Raw genomic sequence first — 18,423 nt, 5'->3', positions numbered from 1 at the left:
AGGGTTTCTCTCTGTAGCCCTGGCTGTCCTGGAACTCACTTTGTAGACCAGGCTGGCCTTGAACTCAGAAATCCGTCTGCCTCTGCCTCCCAAGTGCTGGGATTAAAGGCGTGTGCCACCACACACCTCAGGAGGCAAAGGCAGGTGGATCTCTGAGTTTGAGGTTAGCCTGGTTTACATAGTGAGTTCCAGGGCAGCCAGGATTACACAGAGAAACTACCCCCTCCCCTAAAGATTTTAATAAGTGTAGTTCCTCAAATAGAAATGAGATATGTTTAGGACTCACTTGAATTTTTTCTTTCAGAAATCGAGCTATAGCAGATTATCTTCGTTCAAATGGCTATGAAGAGGCATATTCCGTTTTTAAAAAGGAAGCTGAACTAGATATGGTATGCGTGACTTTATAATTATCAGTCTTCTAATTCTTCATAGTATAGTAAATGGGTTCAGTAGTTAGGTCAATTCAGCTGTTCGAATTTTGCCATTTGTTATTGTGATTTATTTAGTTTTGAGCTTAATTTTCCCACTTTTATATAATCAAATATTTAAATGTTTTATCTTAAAGATTCATGGTTAAGTCATTTTTTAAAAAAAAAATCTAACTTTTTCTCCTCTAGAATGAAGAATTAGATAAGAAGTATGCTGGTCTTTTGGAAAAAAAATGGACATCTGTTATTAGATTACAAAAAAAGGTAACTAGGTCTTCTTAAGTCAGTTTATTCAATGTGTACTTAACAAATTTTCTGAAAATATTGCCGTAAATTGCTAATCTGCTGATACTCATGTTTGATCTTGGGTGAACAAAACATTTTTTTTTTGCTTCATGAAAACATTGATTTTAAGTTCATTATTGGTGCATATAAGTTATACAGTCTAGAGATTAGAACCGGCATTGTCTTGACTAAGAAGTTGATAGTTAAGACATCATTTATGTTCTTAGAACAGTGCTTCTCATTGTGTGTTGCACTGCACCCCTTTGGGGATGAACATTAGATACTTTTTTTATTATCAGATATTTACATTATAATTCATTAACAGTAGGAAAATTAGACTTCGGAAGTAGCAACAAAAGTAATTTTATAGTTGGGGGTCACCACAATACAAGAATGTGTATGGTCAAAGTGTTAGCAAGGTTGAGAACCAATGCCTTGGAAGTTATAACTAGTTGTAACTGAAAAAAGAGCACTATGTGTCTTATATGAGTCAGTCTCTGAGGTTTTTAGTTTCTTTTTTGTTTGTTTCTTTCTTTAATATGTAAGATGAAAGTAACATACTATTCCATTTCTAAAATACTCTTCACAGACAAAGTTAGAGTAGACAACATTGTTCTAATGTGAGCCCAGCTATACCAAGCTCGTGGACAAGAACCAATGCCTAGTAGATGCTCAGTAAATATTAGCTTTTGTTGTGAATATTACTACCTGTAGGATAAATAATAAACTGGTGTAGGGAAAAACCTAAAAATTACAGGCGTAAATCAAGCAAGATAAGTGTGATGATCATCTATCTCTATTAATAAATGTAAATGAAAGTTGTCTGAGTGAACTAGTTCCAGCTGGGCATAGGAACCCCAGCCTGTGGGAAACAGGAAGACCCTAAGGTCTGGACTACCGTAAGCTTCATAGTCAGAGCCTACCTAAAAGGGGAAAAAACCCAAATATATTATAGAACACATCTTTATTTAACTTCATGTTCCCTCTCAAGGTAATGGAATTAGAATCAAAACTAAATGAAGCAAAAGAAGAATTTACATCGGGTGGTCCTCTTGGTCAGAAACGAGACCCAAAAGAATGGATTCCCCGTCCACCTGAGAAATACGCATTGAGTGGTCATAGGAGTCCAGTTACTCGAGTCATTTTCCATCCTGTGTTCAGTGTTATGGTCTCTGCTTCAGAGGATGCTACAATTAAGGCAAGTTCTTTTCATTTGTTCATTTTGCTTTTTGTTTTGTGGTTTTTGTTTTAATTTTGTTTTGTTTTGTTTTGAGAGACATGATCTTTTTTCTATGTAGTCTTGACTGTCAGACTGACTTTGAACTCAGAGAAATTCTCCCACCTTTGCCTAGTAAATGCTGTGATTAAAGTAAGGTAAATTTCTCTGAAAGGCAGACTTGATGTAAGTTAGGTGACAGAAAAGATTTTGAAAATAAGGACCTAAGCAAAGGGACACAGAAGAGAGGGAGCTCTGAGTTTCCTTCTCTCAGAAATCAAACTTAGGATGTCGACAGGTTTGGTAACAGGTAGTTTTTTAAAACTGTATTGAGTGATTTGGGTACTAAACCTTAAAGGTAGACTTAAAATTTCATTATAGCTCTAGAGAGGCATTCTTCCATTAAGTAACTGATATATTTGAGAAAATGTGGAGTATGTCATCCTTTCCTTTAATAGATTCTGTTCTTGGAAAAAAAAGAACTTTGTCCTTTTTTGGGGGGTGGGGGTGGGGTTCGAGACAGGGTTTCTTTGTATAGCCCTGGCTGTCCTGGAACTCACGTTGTAGACCAGGCTGGCCTTGAACTCAGAAATCCGCCTGCCTCTGCCTCCCAAGTGCTGGGATAAAGGCGTGCACCACCACGCCCGGCTTGTCCCTCATTTTTAACCAGGCAGTAAAAATACTAGTTTCCAAAACCACTCTCCCCAAAACTTTAGTCTAAAGTACTGTACAATTTTCTTTAATCTACCTATAATAAAATGACAGTTATGTAAACCATATATAAAAAGATAGATAAAATACAGATTTTTTGTTTGTTTTAAAGCTTATTTTATATGAAGAACCAAAGTTGTTTTATTTGTAATAGTTTAATAAAATGTCATTGTATATATCACAACAGTAGTCCTGACGCAGGCATGACTATTTTATCATTTCTTGAAATAGAGTGTTTTTGGTTTTGTTTTTGTTTTGAGACAGGGTTTCTCTGTGTAGCTGTCCTGGAACTCACTCTGTAGACCTCGAACTCAGAAATCTGCCTGCCTCTGTCTCCAGAGTGCTGGGATTAAAGGCATGCACCACCACACCCAGGTCTTTTTTTTTTTTTTTTTGAATAGAAACATTTTTTTTATCTATAGTAAGCCACTGTAGTTCCCAACTGAGCTCTCTCTCCAGGGCATTCGATCCCATTTCAGATGGTTGTGAGCCACCATGTGGTTGCTGGGAATTGAACTCAGGTCCTCTGGAATAGCAGTCGGTGCTCTTAACNTCACTCTGTAGACCTCGAACTCAGAAATCTGCCTGCCTCTGTCTCCAGAGTGCTGGGATTAAAGGCATGCACCACCACACCCAGCTTTTTTTTTTTTTTTTTTTTAATAGAATCATTTATTTTATTTATATGAGTCCACTGTAGCTGTCTCCAGGCACACCAGAAGAGGGCATTCGATCCCATTTCAGATGGTTGTGAGCCACCATGTGGTTGCTGGGAATTGAACTCAGGTCCTCTGGAATAGCAGTCGGTGCTCTTAACCACTGAGCCATCTCTCCAGCCCCCTCTGTCCACTTTTTATTTGGGTTCTGAGGATTGAATTCAGGTTGCCAAACTTGTTGAACAACTTCCTTTAACTGATAAGCCATCTCATCAGCCCATTTTACCTTTTAGACAAGTTATTTCCAGTTATGATGAAAATATGCATGCTTACTACATTTTAAACAATAATAGACTACATGAAGGGCTTTAAAATTTAGTGGGACACTGCCTTTAAATAAAAAGTGAAGTGGCGGGTTAGAGTTCAAGTCCTGAGTTCAGTTCCCAGCAAGCACATGGTAGCTCACAACTATATCTGTCATGGGATCTGATGCCCTTTTCTGGTGTGTCTGAAGAGAGCAATGTTGTACTCATACATTAAATAAATAAATAAGAATTCAAGTTCATTAGCAGCTATATAGCAAATTTGAGGTTAGCCTAGGCTACCTGAAACCCTGTCTCATAAAATAAAAATAACCCCCTGATATACTTCGGGATAAATCTAGCTAAGCAAGCACAGAATTAAATACACAGTGATCACTTTCATGTAGATATGCTCGAATGTATGATTGAAGTTAAAGGTTTTATTTGTTTAGAGCTTACAATGTGCCCAGCACTCCAGAGTGAAACAGATGGTTCATGAATAAGCTACTAGCAAGACTGCTTTAAAAAAAAAAAAAAATTCTGGCTGGGCACATACTGCATACCTTTAGTTCTATCTCTTATGAGGCAGAGGCAAACACCTCAGTTTAAGGTCAACATGATCTAGATAATGAGACAACAAAAATAAAATTAGGAAAAATACTTTACATTGTTGTGGCATAAGATATAAATCTGGGCTGGGCGTGGTGGTGCACGCCTTTAATCCCAGCACTTGGGAGGCAGGGGCAGGCGGCAGGTGGATTTCTGAGTTCGAGGCCAGCCTGGTCTACAAAGTTAGTTCCAGGACAGCCAAGGCTACAGAGAGAAACTCTGTCTCCAAAAACCAAAAAACAAACAACAACAAAAAAAAACACACAAAAAAACAAAAAACAAAACAAAAAAAAATATAAATCTGTATCTTATTGCATGCATACTAGAATTTCCTTATAGTTTTTATATTTGCTTATCAGTCCTCTTTCAATTTTTTTATTTTGGTTTCATTTATTTATATATGTGTGTGTGTGTGTGTGTGTATTTTTTTGTCTTCTGGGGTCTGTTTATTTTTTTGAGACATGTTTCTCTGTAACAAGCCGTGGCTGTCTTCGACTTCCTTTGTAGACCAAGCTGACTTAGATCTCAAAGCAGTCTACCTGCCTGCCTCTGACTCCTGAGTCCTGGGATTAAGGGCATGAACCACTAGGCCTAGTTTATCAGTTTTATGTTGACTATTTAGATTAAGTTTTTAAAATGTGGGCTGGAGAAGATGGCTTAGCATTAAAAGCACTTGCTGTTCTTACAGAGGATCAGTGTTTGGTTCTCAGATCCTTTATGGTGGCTCTTTAATGAATTGCCTAGGAATTTTAATTTTTTAATATTATCTATTTCTCCAAATTTGTGTGTGTTTGTGTGTGTGTGTGTATTCCCTATGACATTTAAAATTGCTCACTGTAGGTAGAGTGGACTAAACTGAGTTTAGAGCACAGAATCAGTATTCAATTTTTTTTTCCTTTCTATTTCTGTTTGTGGCCATTGTTTTTGTTTGGATTTTTAATGTTTTCCTGAGTTGTTGGAGATTGAACTGAACCTAATACTTGTTGCATGTGAAACAAGTGCAAAAATCGGTATTTTTAAAAATTACTTATATCAGACTATGATTTGGCCACCAGAGCAAAGAGTATTCTTGAGTGATCATTCTTGCTAATTCATAATTTCTGTTTTATAAAAAATGTCTTTTAAGAATGAGACTTCTTAAAGCTGGGTTGGTAGCACAGGCCTTTAATCCCAGCACTCCATAGGTAGAGACAGGTGAATTTCTCAGTTATAGGCCAGCCTGGTCTTCAAAGTTCATTCCAGGACAGCCAAGGCTACACAGAGGAATCCTGTCCTGAAAAAGGTGTTTTGGTTAATCATGAGCACTTGATTCAGGCATAGTTTATAGTTTATGATTTCTCCTTAGTCCTCTCAGTATCTGAACACTTAATACTCTAGTAAAGTTAAGACGTTAAGTCAGTCCACTGTTCTAAACAATGCTCCTAACACATCTTTGTGCATGTATGCCTAATACTATCTACTAGAGTGTGCTGACTTTCTGTACCTTCTCATTAGCATAATTAAGTGGTAGATACGTAACAAATGCAATACTGAAGGTCTTCTTGAATAGTTGGAGCATTAATTTTTCTCTGTAGAGAGAAGCCACTTTGTACTTGAAGATTTGATATTTCTAACACAGATTATTTGTTATTTTGGAAATTAGTCAATTGTGAAATGAGGAAGCAATGGATTGGTGTTAACCATTTTTTTATTCACTTGACAGGTGTGGGATTATGAGACTGGAGATTTTGAGCGAACTCTCAAGGGCCATACAGACTCTGTACAGGACATTTCCTTTGACCACAGTGGCAAGCTTCTGGCTTCCTGTTCAGCAGATATGACGATTAAATTATGGGATTTTCAGGGTTTTGAATGCATCAGAACCATGCATGGTAAGGTAGAGGACAGTACTTTAATCTCAGACAGGGCATTAAGATAAAAAGTTTGCTAGTCATGTTTGGGTGTCCTACACTTAATTCCTAGTTGTCTGCTTTGATGTGCAAGCTTGATGAACAAGCTTTAGTGGTAGAGGTTATTGTTAGGAGCACTTAAGGTTTGTATGACATACTAATTTATATTATCAAGTATATTTGGATAAGAAAACTGACAGGTCACGTGAATTAGTCCAAGAGAAATGGACAGTCAATTTACTAAGGAGATTGTTTCTTTTTTATTTTATTTTTTATGAAAAGAGCAGGCAATATGGAAGCTAGAAGCCAGAGTTCGGTGCTGTAGTATCTAAGTGTCCATAGGTTATTTAATCTGGAAAATAAAGAGGATGATGCCTATGGCATAGAATTATAAAGATAAAATAACTCATACCATCTGGTCGATAAGAGATAGTGACTTTGGCTTTTAGATTTTTGGGACAGGTTTTCACAATGTAGCCCTGCCTGGCCCGAACTCAGAGATCTGCTTGCTTTTACTTCCCTCAAGTGCTGAGGTCAAAGGTATCACACCTGGCTCTGTTTTCTTTAAAGATAATGGAATATGGTTGTTTAGATGTGTGTAAGAACAAATGCTGTGTTAGCGATTTTAAAACAAGCCAGGTGAATTGGAGCATGTACATAATCTTAGCAGGCAGGAGTCCTTTGTGGGAGGATCACAGGTTTAAGGCAAATTCCAGCTCAACTGGGCTGCATAGTACACCGGTCTCAAGAAATCAAAACAGTCCTGGCAGTTTTGGTGTATGCCTTTAATCCCAGCACTTAGGAAGCAGAGCCAGGTGGTTCGAGACCAGCCTGGTCTACAGAGTGAGTTTCAAGACAGCCAAAAAAAAAAAAAGAAAAACAAAACAAACAAACAAAAAAAACAAAAACGGAAGGGGAAAGGGAAAGGAAAGGAAGCAAAACATTAAGATTATCTGGTATTTAGCACACAGTTTATTATTACGTTGAGTATATGGTTGAAGTTTGTGTTTGTTCACCCAATTAAGGTCTTAGGCAGGTCTGTCAAGTGTTTTAGGCCAGCTTGGGCTCTGAAATCCTCTCTTAAAAGACAGAAAAGTTGCTTGCAGTCATTGTCTATTTCTTGAAAAATATGTTAGGAGTTTTTTTTCCCAGAAAACATAGCTAATTTGGAATGTGAATGGTATTTATGAACTAATAAAGCATTTTCTCCTATGAACATCATCAAAGATAGACTTTTAAATAGAGGATCAAATTCTGCCTCTTATTTCTTTTTCCCTTACTACTTTTAATGATCTTGTCATTTAGATAAAGCTCAGTGTAAGAGTGCTTTCTGTAGTTTTTAAATACCATAGTAAAAACCCACAGTAAACTGTTGAATACTTTGCTGTATTTTGTGTTTTAGGTCATGATCACAATGTCTCTTCAGTAGCCATCATGCCTAATGGAGATCATATAGTGTCTGCCTCAAGGGATAAAACTATAAAAATGTGGGAAGTGCAAACTGGGTAAGTAGATTTAGTTGGAAAGCATCAGCCAAAAAAAGATTATAAAAACAAAACAAAAATTGTTTTTTAAATAGTAATTTTATCTTTAATCTAGAATGATCACTATGACTGACAAACACACATATATTTGAGGACTTGGAAATTTAGCATAGTGGTAGAACACTTGTTTTAATAATGCACAAGGCCCTAGCTTCCAACCCTAGCACCAAAATACATTTTACATATGTACATACATACATACATTCATTCGTCCATATACACACTGCACTGTATGCACTGTGAACATGAATGCACTGTAGGAAGAATTTTTGAAAGCCAGTTCTGTGAGATATCTACTTTCTTTCTTCGCTGTGTGGTTTATTTTTGTTGTTGTTATTTTGTTTTGTTTTTCTTTTCTTATCTGGGTTTAAATTAGAATTTAAATAATGTATATGCTGCTGGTATACATTTATTAGACTTGAGGTTTTTAAGTTTTATTGTGTTTAGTGGTGTTTCCTGTCAGCTTATTTTACCTAGTGTTGTTTTACTTCAGGTTAGTGTCTATTTTTTATTATTTTTACTTTTCTTTTTTTGATGTAGTGTAATTTCTTTAACTAATGATATCTCTTCATCTCAATTTGTATCACTTTTGGAAAGTGTTCCAGTGATTACCATTTATTCACAAAGTTCACTTCTTAAATTGACAGCTACTGTGTGAAGACATTCACAGGACACAGAGAATGGGTACGTATGGTGCGGCCAAATCAGGATGGCACTCTGATAGCCAGCTGTTCCAATGACCAGACTGTGCGTGTGTGGGTTGTAGCAACAAAGGAATGCAAGGCTGAGCTCCGAGAACATGAACATGTGGTGGAATGCATTTCCTGGGCTCCAGAAAGTTCATATTCTTCCATCTCTGAAGCAACAGGATCTGAGGTACTGTACAATTGATTCCATGTCTTTTTATGATTTTGTTACTGTGTCAAAGGGCAGAGCCTTAGGTAACTTGTGCGATTTTCAGTCTAAGGTCTCTGGTTACAACTAAAACTGTAACCTAGAATTCTGAGTTTTGAGGCTTTTTGCTCTTTGTAGTTGTCAGTTATTTATTATTGGGCCAGTAAATGGCTCAATAGGTAAAGACACTTGCCGCCAAGCTTGGTGACTTGAGTTTGATTCCTGAACCTACATCGGAGGAAGTGGGAACCAATTCCCTCAAGTAGTCCTTTGATGTCTGTCTGCATGCCATGGCAAGAATAGAGTACACATACAAAGATAAACAAAATATCCTTGATTTGTTATAAGTTGGAGATCATCTACTAAAGGCAGACTGGATCATTTAAATCCAGGTCTGATGGCCCTGAGATGATTTATAATCAACCAACCCCCCCCCTTCCAAAAAAAACCCCTACATATTAATAAAGCTCTAAATAATTTTTTAAGTTTTGGGGTTTTTTAATTTATTTTTTATTTATTTATTTATTTACTTATTATTTTTGAGACAGGGCCTCATTTTGTAGCTCTGGTTATCCTCAAACTTTCTAGACCTGTAGACCTGGCTGGCCTTGAACTGCTAAAGATCTGGCTCTAAATTAATCTTTTGTTTGTTTATTACAAACAAAAGATTACAAATTACAAGCTCTATTTAAAGTTCAACTATTAAAAATTCTAAATAAAATTCTTTGTAGTACCCTCTGATGGTTGTTATATACAATATGTAATAAGTTTGATGCTAAATTTATATAAAAAATACTGTTTGGTTTAAAAATCTTTTTTAATCCTGGGTTTGATACTGATATTGATCAGGGCCTTTTTTCATGCTAGGAGAGAAATACATCACTTAGCTATATATACCTAACCTCATTGCTAAAGCCATTGTTGGTATAACCTAGGCAGAGCTTATCTTTCTTTGTAGGCTAGGTCCAGCTATATATTTCAATAAATGAAAACAGCTTTTTTTGCAAGATTTCAAGTAAATGTCATTATTTTAGAGAAGTTATTTTAAGTCCTTATTTTTTGTATGGGAAAAGTAATTTTTATGTTTTCTTTATAGACTAAAAAAAGTGGCAAGCCTGGACCTTTCTTGCTATCTGGTTCCAGAGACAAAACTATTAAGCTGTGGGACGTCAGTACTGGCATGTGCCTTATGACTCTTGTAAGTCTGCATAATCATATTACTTCTTTGGTATCTTCGTTGTGCACTTACCTTTTTGGATCAGATAGTCTTGTGCTTTCTTACTAAATATCAGTTCTGGGACCTTAAAATAATATACAATTATAAACTTTTTAAAGTTTTATAAAGTACTAGTTTATAGAATGCAGTGTTATAGAAAATAAACCTATAAAAACCAGTCAGTGCTGGGGGTAGGGTCTTAGTTCACTATGTTAACTATGTTAACGCGGGAGGAGAAAGCTCTTACAGACTTGTTTACTTTTTAAAAGATATTTATTTTATGTGCATTGGTGTTTTGACTGTATGTGAGGGTGTCAGATCCTCTAGAACTAGATAAGAGTTACAGACTGGTGTGAGTTTCCATTTGGGTGTGGGGAATTGAACCCTGGTTCTCTGGAAAAGCAAACAAAACTCAACCACCGAGCCATCTTGCCAGTACAACTTCTTAAAGATGTTTTTTTCTCTTTTCAGCTATTATCTCTTTGTTGGCATTTCTTACTTAGTTTATTTTCCTCTTGTGAAATTAACTCTTATGAATTAAGCAATTTTAGCAGTTTTGGAGATTCAATGTAAGAGGGAGGTGGATATTAGACATTCTGGTTTGCCTAAGAAGCTCTAACTGGATATTGTTAAGCTAGTAGCAGGTCTTAGAATATAACATTCGTGGTTTTAGAAACTACATAAGTGCTGATTAGACCTGCATATAGAATGTTAGCAACATGTTAAAGGATTCTACAGGATTAATTGAGAAGGGAATATTGGATGCAGGAAGGGTACAGTGGGGAGATGGGAGGAGAAATTTGGGAGAAGGAACAAGAAAGATCAACCAAAACTACATAAGTAAATATGACAATGTTGAAAGAAAACCGATTACTGTAAACCTAATTTAAAAGATAAAAGGATCGCCCAGTCAGAAGTGGTGGTGGTGGCAGCAGCACATACCTTTAATCTTCATAGAGGCAGGCAGATCTCTTGAATTTGAGGAAAGGCCGGGGCTACACAGCATGACCCTGGCTTGAAAAACAAGAACAAACACGAAATAGAAATTCCCAATACTCAAGAGGCAGAGGCAGGAGGAACTCTGTTAGTTTGAGAACAGTATGGTCTATATAGAATCCAGGTCAGCCGGGACTTCATAGTCAAGACCCCATTTCTCAGAAAAACTGTTGTATTCTAGGTTCATTTGTACCATGTTGAAAAAATGGATCTTTATTTAAAATCTTCATGCTCTTTTGTCTGTAATTGCAAGGTCGCCATTTTCCTAGGTTTCTGCTTCCTACTGTTGGGCTAGTGAGATGCTTTTTCCTGCTTCCTTTTGGTGTGGCCACAAAAAATATATGGGGATTTGTTGTTGTTGCTGCCCTGTTTTTTGTTTGTTTGGTTTGTGTTTTGTTTTTGAGACAGGGTTTTACGACATATTCCTGTCTGGCCTGTAAGTAACTTAACTAGGTAGACCAGCTTGGCCACAAACTCAGATTGATTCAGCCTGCCTCTGCCTCCCAAGTACTGAATGTGTACAACCATGTTCAATTCATTTTTTATTGTGGTTTTTTAAATGTACTTTTGTATTTATGTTTATGTAGATGTGCCAGCCCCTGAGTAGGCCAGAAACATTGGCTTCTGAAGCAGGAGTTACAGGCAGCTGTGAGTGGCCGTATTGAATGCTGGGAACCCAGCTCCACTCCTCTAAAAGCCATTACCTTAGCTGCTCAGTCAGTGCCTCTACTCCTCATTTTTGTTGTTTTGTTTTGTTTTGTTTTTGGACAAGGTCTCTCTGTGTACTGGAATTCTCTTTCTAGATTAGGCCACCTGCCTCTGCTTCTTGAGTTCTGGGATTAAGGGTGTGTATACCACTAATTTATGGATCCCCTAAAATTCTCTTAACTGCTCAGTCATCTCTTTGGCTCCACAATTTTTATTATTAATTACTAACATTTTTAAAAGATAATATCAAGGGTCTGGAGAGATGGCTCAGTGGGTAAAAGCACTAGCAGTAGTTAAAAGTTCTTCCAAAATGTCTGGCATTGATTTCTAGCACCCATGTGACAGCTTACAACTCCAGTTCCAGGGGATCCAATCTCCTCTTGGGCTGCTGAGGGCACTGCATTCAACGTGTTGCATGGGCATACATATAGGCACAACACCCATACACATAATACTTTTAAAAAAAAATAGTGAAAATTTGGAAGAATACTAGTGTATCTTAAGAGTATAGCTCAGTTAGTTGAGTGCCTGCCTGGCATAGCATACATAGAGCTATGGGTTAAAACCCCAGCATGGCACAAGATCAGACATGGTAGTACATATCTATGATTCCAGCATCCGAGGTGGAAGCAGAGAGGGTCATCATCTCAAGGTCAGTGAGTTTAGGCAGCTCTGAGCTACATGGGGCCCTGTTTGCATGGGGCAGGTTTCTGAGATGTGCCTCACTTGATAGAATAGGTATTTACAGGCATAAAGACCCTGGGTTTAGTTCCCAGTAGCACATGAACTGAGTGTGGTAGTGCCTGCCTGAAGTTCAAGGTTATAAGGCCTTGTCAAGAAAAAAGAAAAAAGGACTGATATATATGGTTTTAGTGTTAAAATGTGTTATATCCTAAATGTTACTTAAATAAGTCAAATACTTTTTTGTCTTTAAGGTTGGTCATGATAATTGGGTACGTGGAGTTCTGTTCCATTCTGGGGGGAAGTTTATTTTGAGTTGTGCTGATGACAAGACCCTCCGTGTATGGGATTACAAGAACAAGCGATGCATGAAGACCCTCAATGCGCATGAACACTTTGTTACCTCCTTGGGTATGTACACATTGTGAGGTTTCTGAACATTTGAATTTTGGAGTGCCAGATGTAGCAGTTTTATGTAACCTTGTCGACTTTTCCAGGTAAGAAGTGACCGAGTTCTATAAGGGTAAAAGGCCTATTTCAACCTTATGGGTTCCTGACAGTGGCTTTAAGCTTCTCTCTTTAGAATTAAGCTTATAGTTAAAATATTGTTTTCTCTGTTGTGCATTGGGTTTGGAAACGACTTGGAAAGGATACTTAATGATCACTCCTTCTGACTGGCTGGTAATTTTTTTTTTCCTATTAACTTGTAATTTTCTTTTTTTAAAGATTTATTTATTTAATATATGTGAGTACATTGTAGCTGTCTTCAGACACTCCAGAAGAGGGCGTCAGATCTCATTACTGATGGTTGTGAGCTACCATGTGGTTGCTGGGATTTGAACTCAGGAGGACCTTTAGAAGAGCAGTCAGTGCTCTTAACTGCTGAACCATCTCTCTAAAAGAAATCTTAAAAGTTTTCAACCTGTAGATTGAGGCCCCTTTGAGGTTGCATATCAGATTTCTACATTATGATTCATAACTAGCAAAATTGCAGCCGTGAAGTAGCAATGAAGTAATTTTATAGTTGGCAGTCACCACACCATGAGGAACTGTATTAAAGGCTTAAGTGCTATGGATGTTGTTCAGTGGTGTACCAGCTAGCGAGGCTTGACTGAGATGTTAGTGTCACTCCCTGATACTGCAGAAGAAGAACAAATGGGATCTTAAATAATAATCTGGGCTACATAGAAGATCCTGTTTCGAGGCACAAAAAAAAAAGAAATAGGGCTAGCAAGATGGTTCCGCTGGTAGAAGTGCTTTTGGACAGGCCTGAAAACCCATGCTTAATCTCCACATCCCACATGGCTCCTGGGAGTTGTCCTCTGACCTTTCTGTACTTGATCCTGTATGTATACTTACACACACGCACAGAGACAGGCAGACAAAATATTTGGAGGCATGGTGACACATTCCCCAGTTTGGGTGGCAGAGCAGGATGATTATGTCCCAAATTTTCATCCAGCTTGATGTACATAGTAAGAGATAGGTGGCAGGACTCTATTGTTTAAGAAAGAAAGGAAAAAAAAATCCACCATCCACTATATACCACCATCACCAGGTACTTAGGGAATTGTATAAACGTCATGTCCTCAGTGTCATCTGGAGTTCCTAACAGTGAATTCAGTAAGTTGTAATGCACTAGGGTATGATCGACGAACCTCGTGGTGACAGTAAAGCCCTTGGTAAATTGGGCAGGAGTGCTGCATTGGTTCCCATGTAAAGCATTAGTGCTAAGCCTGGAGCACAACATTCAGTAAATCAGTATGCTGGGTGAATATGCACTTGTTAGTAGATTTGAGCATTGTTTGGGATGATACTAGTGACATCAAGTGGAATTTAATAATTGAGTTTCACCTTTCCTAATCCAGTTGGTAAGCTCAGTAATTTTAGAGGTATGGATGGGTATGTATATAGAGAAAATTGTGGACATTGTATCCAAGTGTGGAGGCAGAGGTTCATAGACTCCCAGAGCTTGGGAAGCGACCTGGAGGAAATCAAGTACAAGGCCTGCTGGGGTTATGTAAAATATACTGCTCAAAAATCGAGCAAAACGTTCTGTCTGGCTTAGTATGGTTTGAAAACAAGCCTTTTCTTTTCTCTTTCAGATTTCCATAAGACGGCACCCTATGTGGTTACTGGCAGTGTAGATCAAACAGTAAAGGTGTGGGAGTGCCGTTGATTGAGTCACATTTGGTTCTTCCTCCCTTTTTTCCTCTGGATGCACTCTGATGATACCATGGTTACCCCATTTGAGCTCTGTTTAAATAAATATTGTCCTTTCATGTAAATTATTCTGGATGTAGATTGAGCTTATTAAATGTTACACACAAAGTATTCATGCATGGTGAATCCAAATTGTATACTGTAAATTTACATATGTTGTCTAGAAGTACCATAGGGTTTAAAAACCTGGGCTGGCATTGGTCACACCAGGCCTACAAGGGCAGAAGTTAAATAAACTGAACTAGGGCACTAAACTGAATAGTTGACAGTGTCATTTTATGTTGGATTATTAATTATTGTTTTTCTTCCTGCTATCTGTTGGTGCCTGACTTGATGGCCTCATTTTGGGGAAAGTGGTGGTTATTAGGGCTTTTTCTGAAATGTGTATCTATGTAACATCACTTAAGTGTGCTTAATAAATCTTTAAGGGTGTTAGATAATAAGACTACAATTCAGAATCTTTTGCTCCATCTGTGTAATGGGGATTACACATTGAAGTTTTTGTCATGACCCCTTTGCCAAATCAATAGGATATGTTTGTTTTGGCAGCCTATCAAGCAAAGGCTATTGGTTTATTTATGTAAGAAAATGATCGTAAATCTCAAGAAAAATCTCAGCAGCTAATAGTGAATCCTTTTTCATTTGGGTCTTACTGCTTTGTAAACAGGTCAGGAAGCACTGTCCTACTTTAGGCTTCTCTTCACACTAGACATGCGAGTTGTATTCTCCAGACTGTTGGACTGTGTAGTGATGTGACTCCCCAGGAGAATTTGATCTTCCCATTGAGTGTCATGGTACAGATCACTATGTGTTTATGATGTTTGTAGGGATGTGCAATGTGCATGTCAGAATTATGAATGCTGACAAAGCTGGGTGCGCATTTTAAAGGAGTGGGAGGAACAGTTTCCAACATGACCCTGATAACAATTCGAACTGTTTCACTTACAAGCTATAAAAAAAGTGACAGGGTGTAATGAAGCGTGCATAGAAATATACTGGGGTTTTTTTTTTTCATGTTTTGTTTATATGTAAATGTTTATAAGTATATGGGCCTATCTATAAGTGGATATGTCTATATATGTATATCACACACATACAACCTCCATGTTGTTGGGTCTTAAGTTTTTGAAGAAGTGCTAAAACTTTGGCATAGAGTAAATCTTGCTGGGGAACACCAAGCACAGCCGTGCTTCAGAGTAAACTCTTCTGCTCTTTCTGACTCTGAGGAGCTTTCTAAGCTCAGAGAAAGTCACTTCCTTTGTCCTCCCCTCTAATGTGGCCAGTCACCATGCTACACATTCCTTAGAGGCTGTATATTTTGATCCAGAGTTACTACAGTAGGTTTAAGAGAATTTTGCCCATGACTTTTGGAACACTATTCCATTGTCAATTTTTAATAAAGAATTTATCACCTAGCTAATCAACTTTTTTTTTTTCTTTTTAAGAAAATCAATTTGAAAGGTTTAACAGAAACAATGACATAACAGTGACAGTCTAACAATGATATTTTTTTTCTGGACTGCATTTTATTCGTTTGTAAAATAGATTTTTTTTTTTAAGTCCCTTTAAGTATTGAATGGAAATTTGATTCCTGAAAGGACAAAGGGTGAGAATTAATGTCCTGTAGATATACACAAGAGATTAGGCTCTGACAGCAGCTCACTATCTAGCTTGTGTGCTTTTGTTTGTTCACTTGTTTGTTCTTAATATTCCTCAGAGATTTCTCTAGAAAGGAAAAGTGTTTTGAGAATTAAGTGGCTATTCTTTGAGGACAAAAACTCCATCGTGACTCCATAAACAACACCGTAGGTTAGCTATTAGGACAACATTGCCTCGCAGCCCTGCTTTCATTAAGAAGTCTTTTTCTCCTAGCTGTTCTGACTGAATTTTTCTCCAAAAGCTATAGAAAATACCTTTGTTCTCATTTGCTGCTATTTCCTGTCCTATTTCAAGAATATAAATACATAGAAATGGTGCATCTTAACATTTGTTTGTATGTGTTAAAATGTCTTGTTTTCTAATTCAGTTTTAGCATGTAGCAACATGAATTGTTTAAGGGTAAGCCACAACATCTAGACATCATTCATAGAAACAATAAAGAATGGTACCAATGTAGAGGAGCAAAGCTGCTGTTCCTGGGTTTCCTCCCCTGCAGCAGTGACTCACTGACAACGGAGGAAAGAGTGCTCTGTAACAAAGCTGTCCTTACTTGGGAGATTGCCACAGCCTGCTGCTTAGCTGAGTTACCAGACATCCTCCATTTAAGCAGCAGCAAACATTGAATCTCAGGGATGGTCCACAGCTGGATCCAAACATAACAAGCCCTGTTTGAATAATGAAGGGTGGCGGGGCAACATCCACATCTGGCATCGGATTTGCAAAGGTTTCTCACACTGTTGTTTGACACTGCCCTGTTGATGCCCTTACTCTTATGTTACTGTTTTCTGTCTGCTGTCTAACCCTGTGCCTTGCCTGGGATAAGGACAATGATAAAGTTACTGGTTTGGGTTGTAGGTAGAGGACGTTATGAATTGGTTAGCGGTTCACTGCTGCTTTGTTACTTTCTTGAGTCAGATTGGCTGCTTATTAAATAAAAAGCTGATAGAATTGTGTACTCAGATGATTGTTGATTGTGTGTGTAAACAGACATTCCAGTGCCACCTATAGCACAGCGTGCCCAAGAAGTCCTAACCGCATGGAGAGTGCAAACTGCAGGTTTGTTTGTGTAGACATGACCTGGAGAATAGTTGCTTTTCACATGACATCTTGCACTTTAGGAGACTAAGACCGTCCTGTTCTGTCTGCATGTGGTGTGACCAATGGTGTGCTCAGAGCACTACCCACAATCACTAGTATTAGCAAGCCGTCCCGGGCCGTGACGCACTAGTAGTCCTTTGGAAGCTTTGGCTTTAGGCTCACCAAGCCCAGTCTCCTGTTTGCCTCTTTCTGTTCTTTGTGAACTTCCAGATAATACCACTCACTAAAGTTTATTTTTTTGTTGTTTTTTAATTTAAAAAAAAAAACTATTTAAAAATAAGGACATTTTGTTTGTTGACAGTGGTGGCTTGATAATCCTTAAGCAACAAGTTGAAATAGAAGGAAAAGGCACTTGAAAAGGTTACTCTTCCTGTCCAGCTGTATATAAACCCAATGTGTTGGTTAATTTAGATGGTGCAAAAAGGAATGTCATGGTAGACAAGCAACATGGGCAAAATTGCAAGAAAGGTTTTGGGTTTTTTCCAGTGGGATGGGTTGGGTGGGATGGGGTAAGCTGGACTCACAAGTCACAACTGGATGGGCCTTTTTATCCTTTCACTGTATCATGTAAGTAGCTGCTTTCTTGCCTGCTTATCCTTCAGGCATCCCCAAAGCTCACTCTGAAGACGTTAGAAATAAACACAAACTCTACGAGTTAGAAGCCGGTCCTGACACTGACACGAAGGCAAGCATTGATTTCATATGAACGTTGCAGAGGTGGTCATTGGAGAAAACAGTTCCCAGATTGTAAGAGTTCACCGAAGATATCGGCAAAATTTTAAAAATCAGTAAAGGAATGTATATAATATTGCTCTTGTGTTTTACAGTAAGATTTGTTGCTCTCAGACTGTGTAAAACAAAATTTATTCATGTTTTCTGCATATTAAAAATCTTATTGTACCAATTGGTAAACTATTAAATGCCTATAAAACTAGATCTGGTGGGGTTTTTTCAATGGTCATTGGGGGTGAGGTTGTGTTGATTTTGGTAGGAAGTGAGACTTGGGAACCAGGAACAGAAAGAACGTTAGTTGGCCATAAGCAACGGAGCTGTGCTACCACTGCCTTTTGCTGTTGTCTACCCCCTATCTGGAGGGAGCAGCATGTAGGTAGGTCTCTAGCCATAGGCTTGAGCCTAACTAGAACTACTGACTGCACTGGACAGCTAAGCACACTTTCCTCCAGCTCTATGTTCTGACAGTGGCTATAAACTGGTCTCTTAGAGATACAGACTCAATTCCAGAGATGAGGGCCCTGCCCATTTTGTATCTATCATCTCTTACCTTGGAGATAAACATCCTTTTTTTTTTTT

The 18,423-nt window shown here is 37.9% G+C and overlaps 1 protein-coding gene across 2 annotated transcripts in view; it reads left to right on the top strand.

Moving 5' to 3' along the window:
- Pafah1b1 (platelet activating factor acetylhydrolase 1b regulatory subunit 1) overlaps nt 1–18,046 on the top strand; it is a 53,253-nt gene extending 35,207 nt beyond the window's left edge. Inside the window, exons 3-11 of one of the 2 annotated variants that reach the window (XM_021175675.2) lie at nt 305–389; nt 618–692; nt 1,705–1,911; nt 5,907–6,075; nt 7,496–7,598; nt 8,285–8,513; nt 9,628–9,729; nt 12,387–12,543; nt 14,238–18,046. In XM_021175675.2, coding sequence (XP_021031334.1) covers nt 305–389; nt 618–692; nt 1,705–1,911; nt 5,907–6,075; nt 7,496–7,598; nt 8,285–8,513; nt 9,628–9,729; nt 12,387–12,543; nt 14,238–14,311 — 1,201 coding nt within the window. In that variant the 3' untranslated portion in view covers nt 14,312–18,046. The remainder of the gene's footprint in view (nt 1–304; nt 390–617; nt 693–1,704; nt 1,912–5,906; nt 6,076–7,495; nt 7,599–8,284; nt 8,514–9,627; nt 9,730–12,386; nt 12,544–14,237) is intronic. The other variant, XM_021175674.2, reaches the window with a different exon arrangement.
- The last annotated feature ends 377 nt before the right edge of the window (nt 18,047–18,423 follow it).

The sequence above is a fragment of the Mus caroli genome, chromosome 11 (assembly GCF_900094665.2).
Source record: "Mus caroli chromosome 11, CAROLI_EIJ_v1.1, whole genome shotgun sequence".
Taxonomy (NCBI): Eukaryota; Metazoa; Chordata; class Mammalia; order Rodentia; family Muridae; genus Mus; species Mus caroli.
The sequence above is the reverse complement of the archived record's forward strand: the minus strand, read 5'-3'. Positions and strand labels throughout refer to the sequence as shown.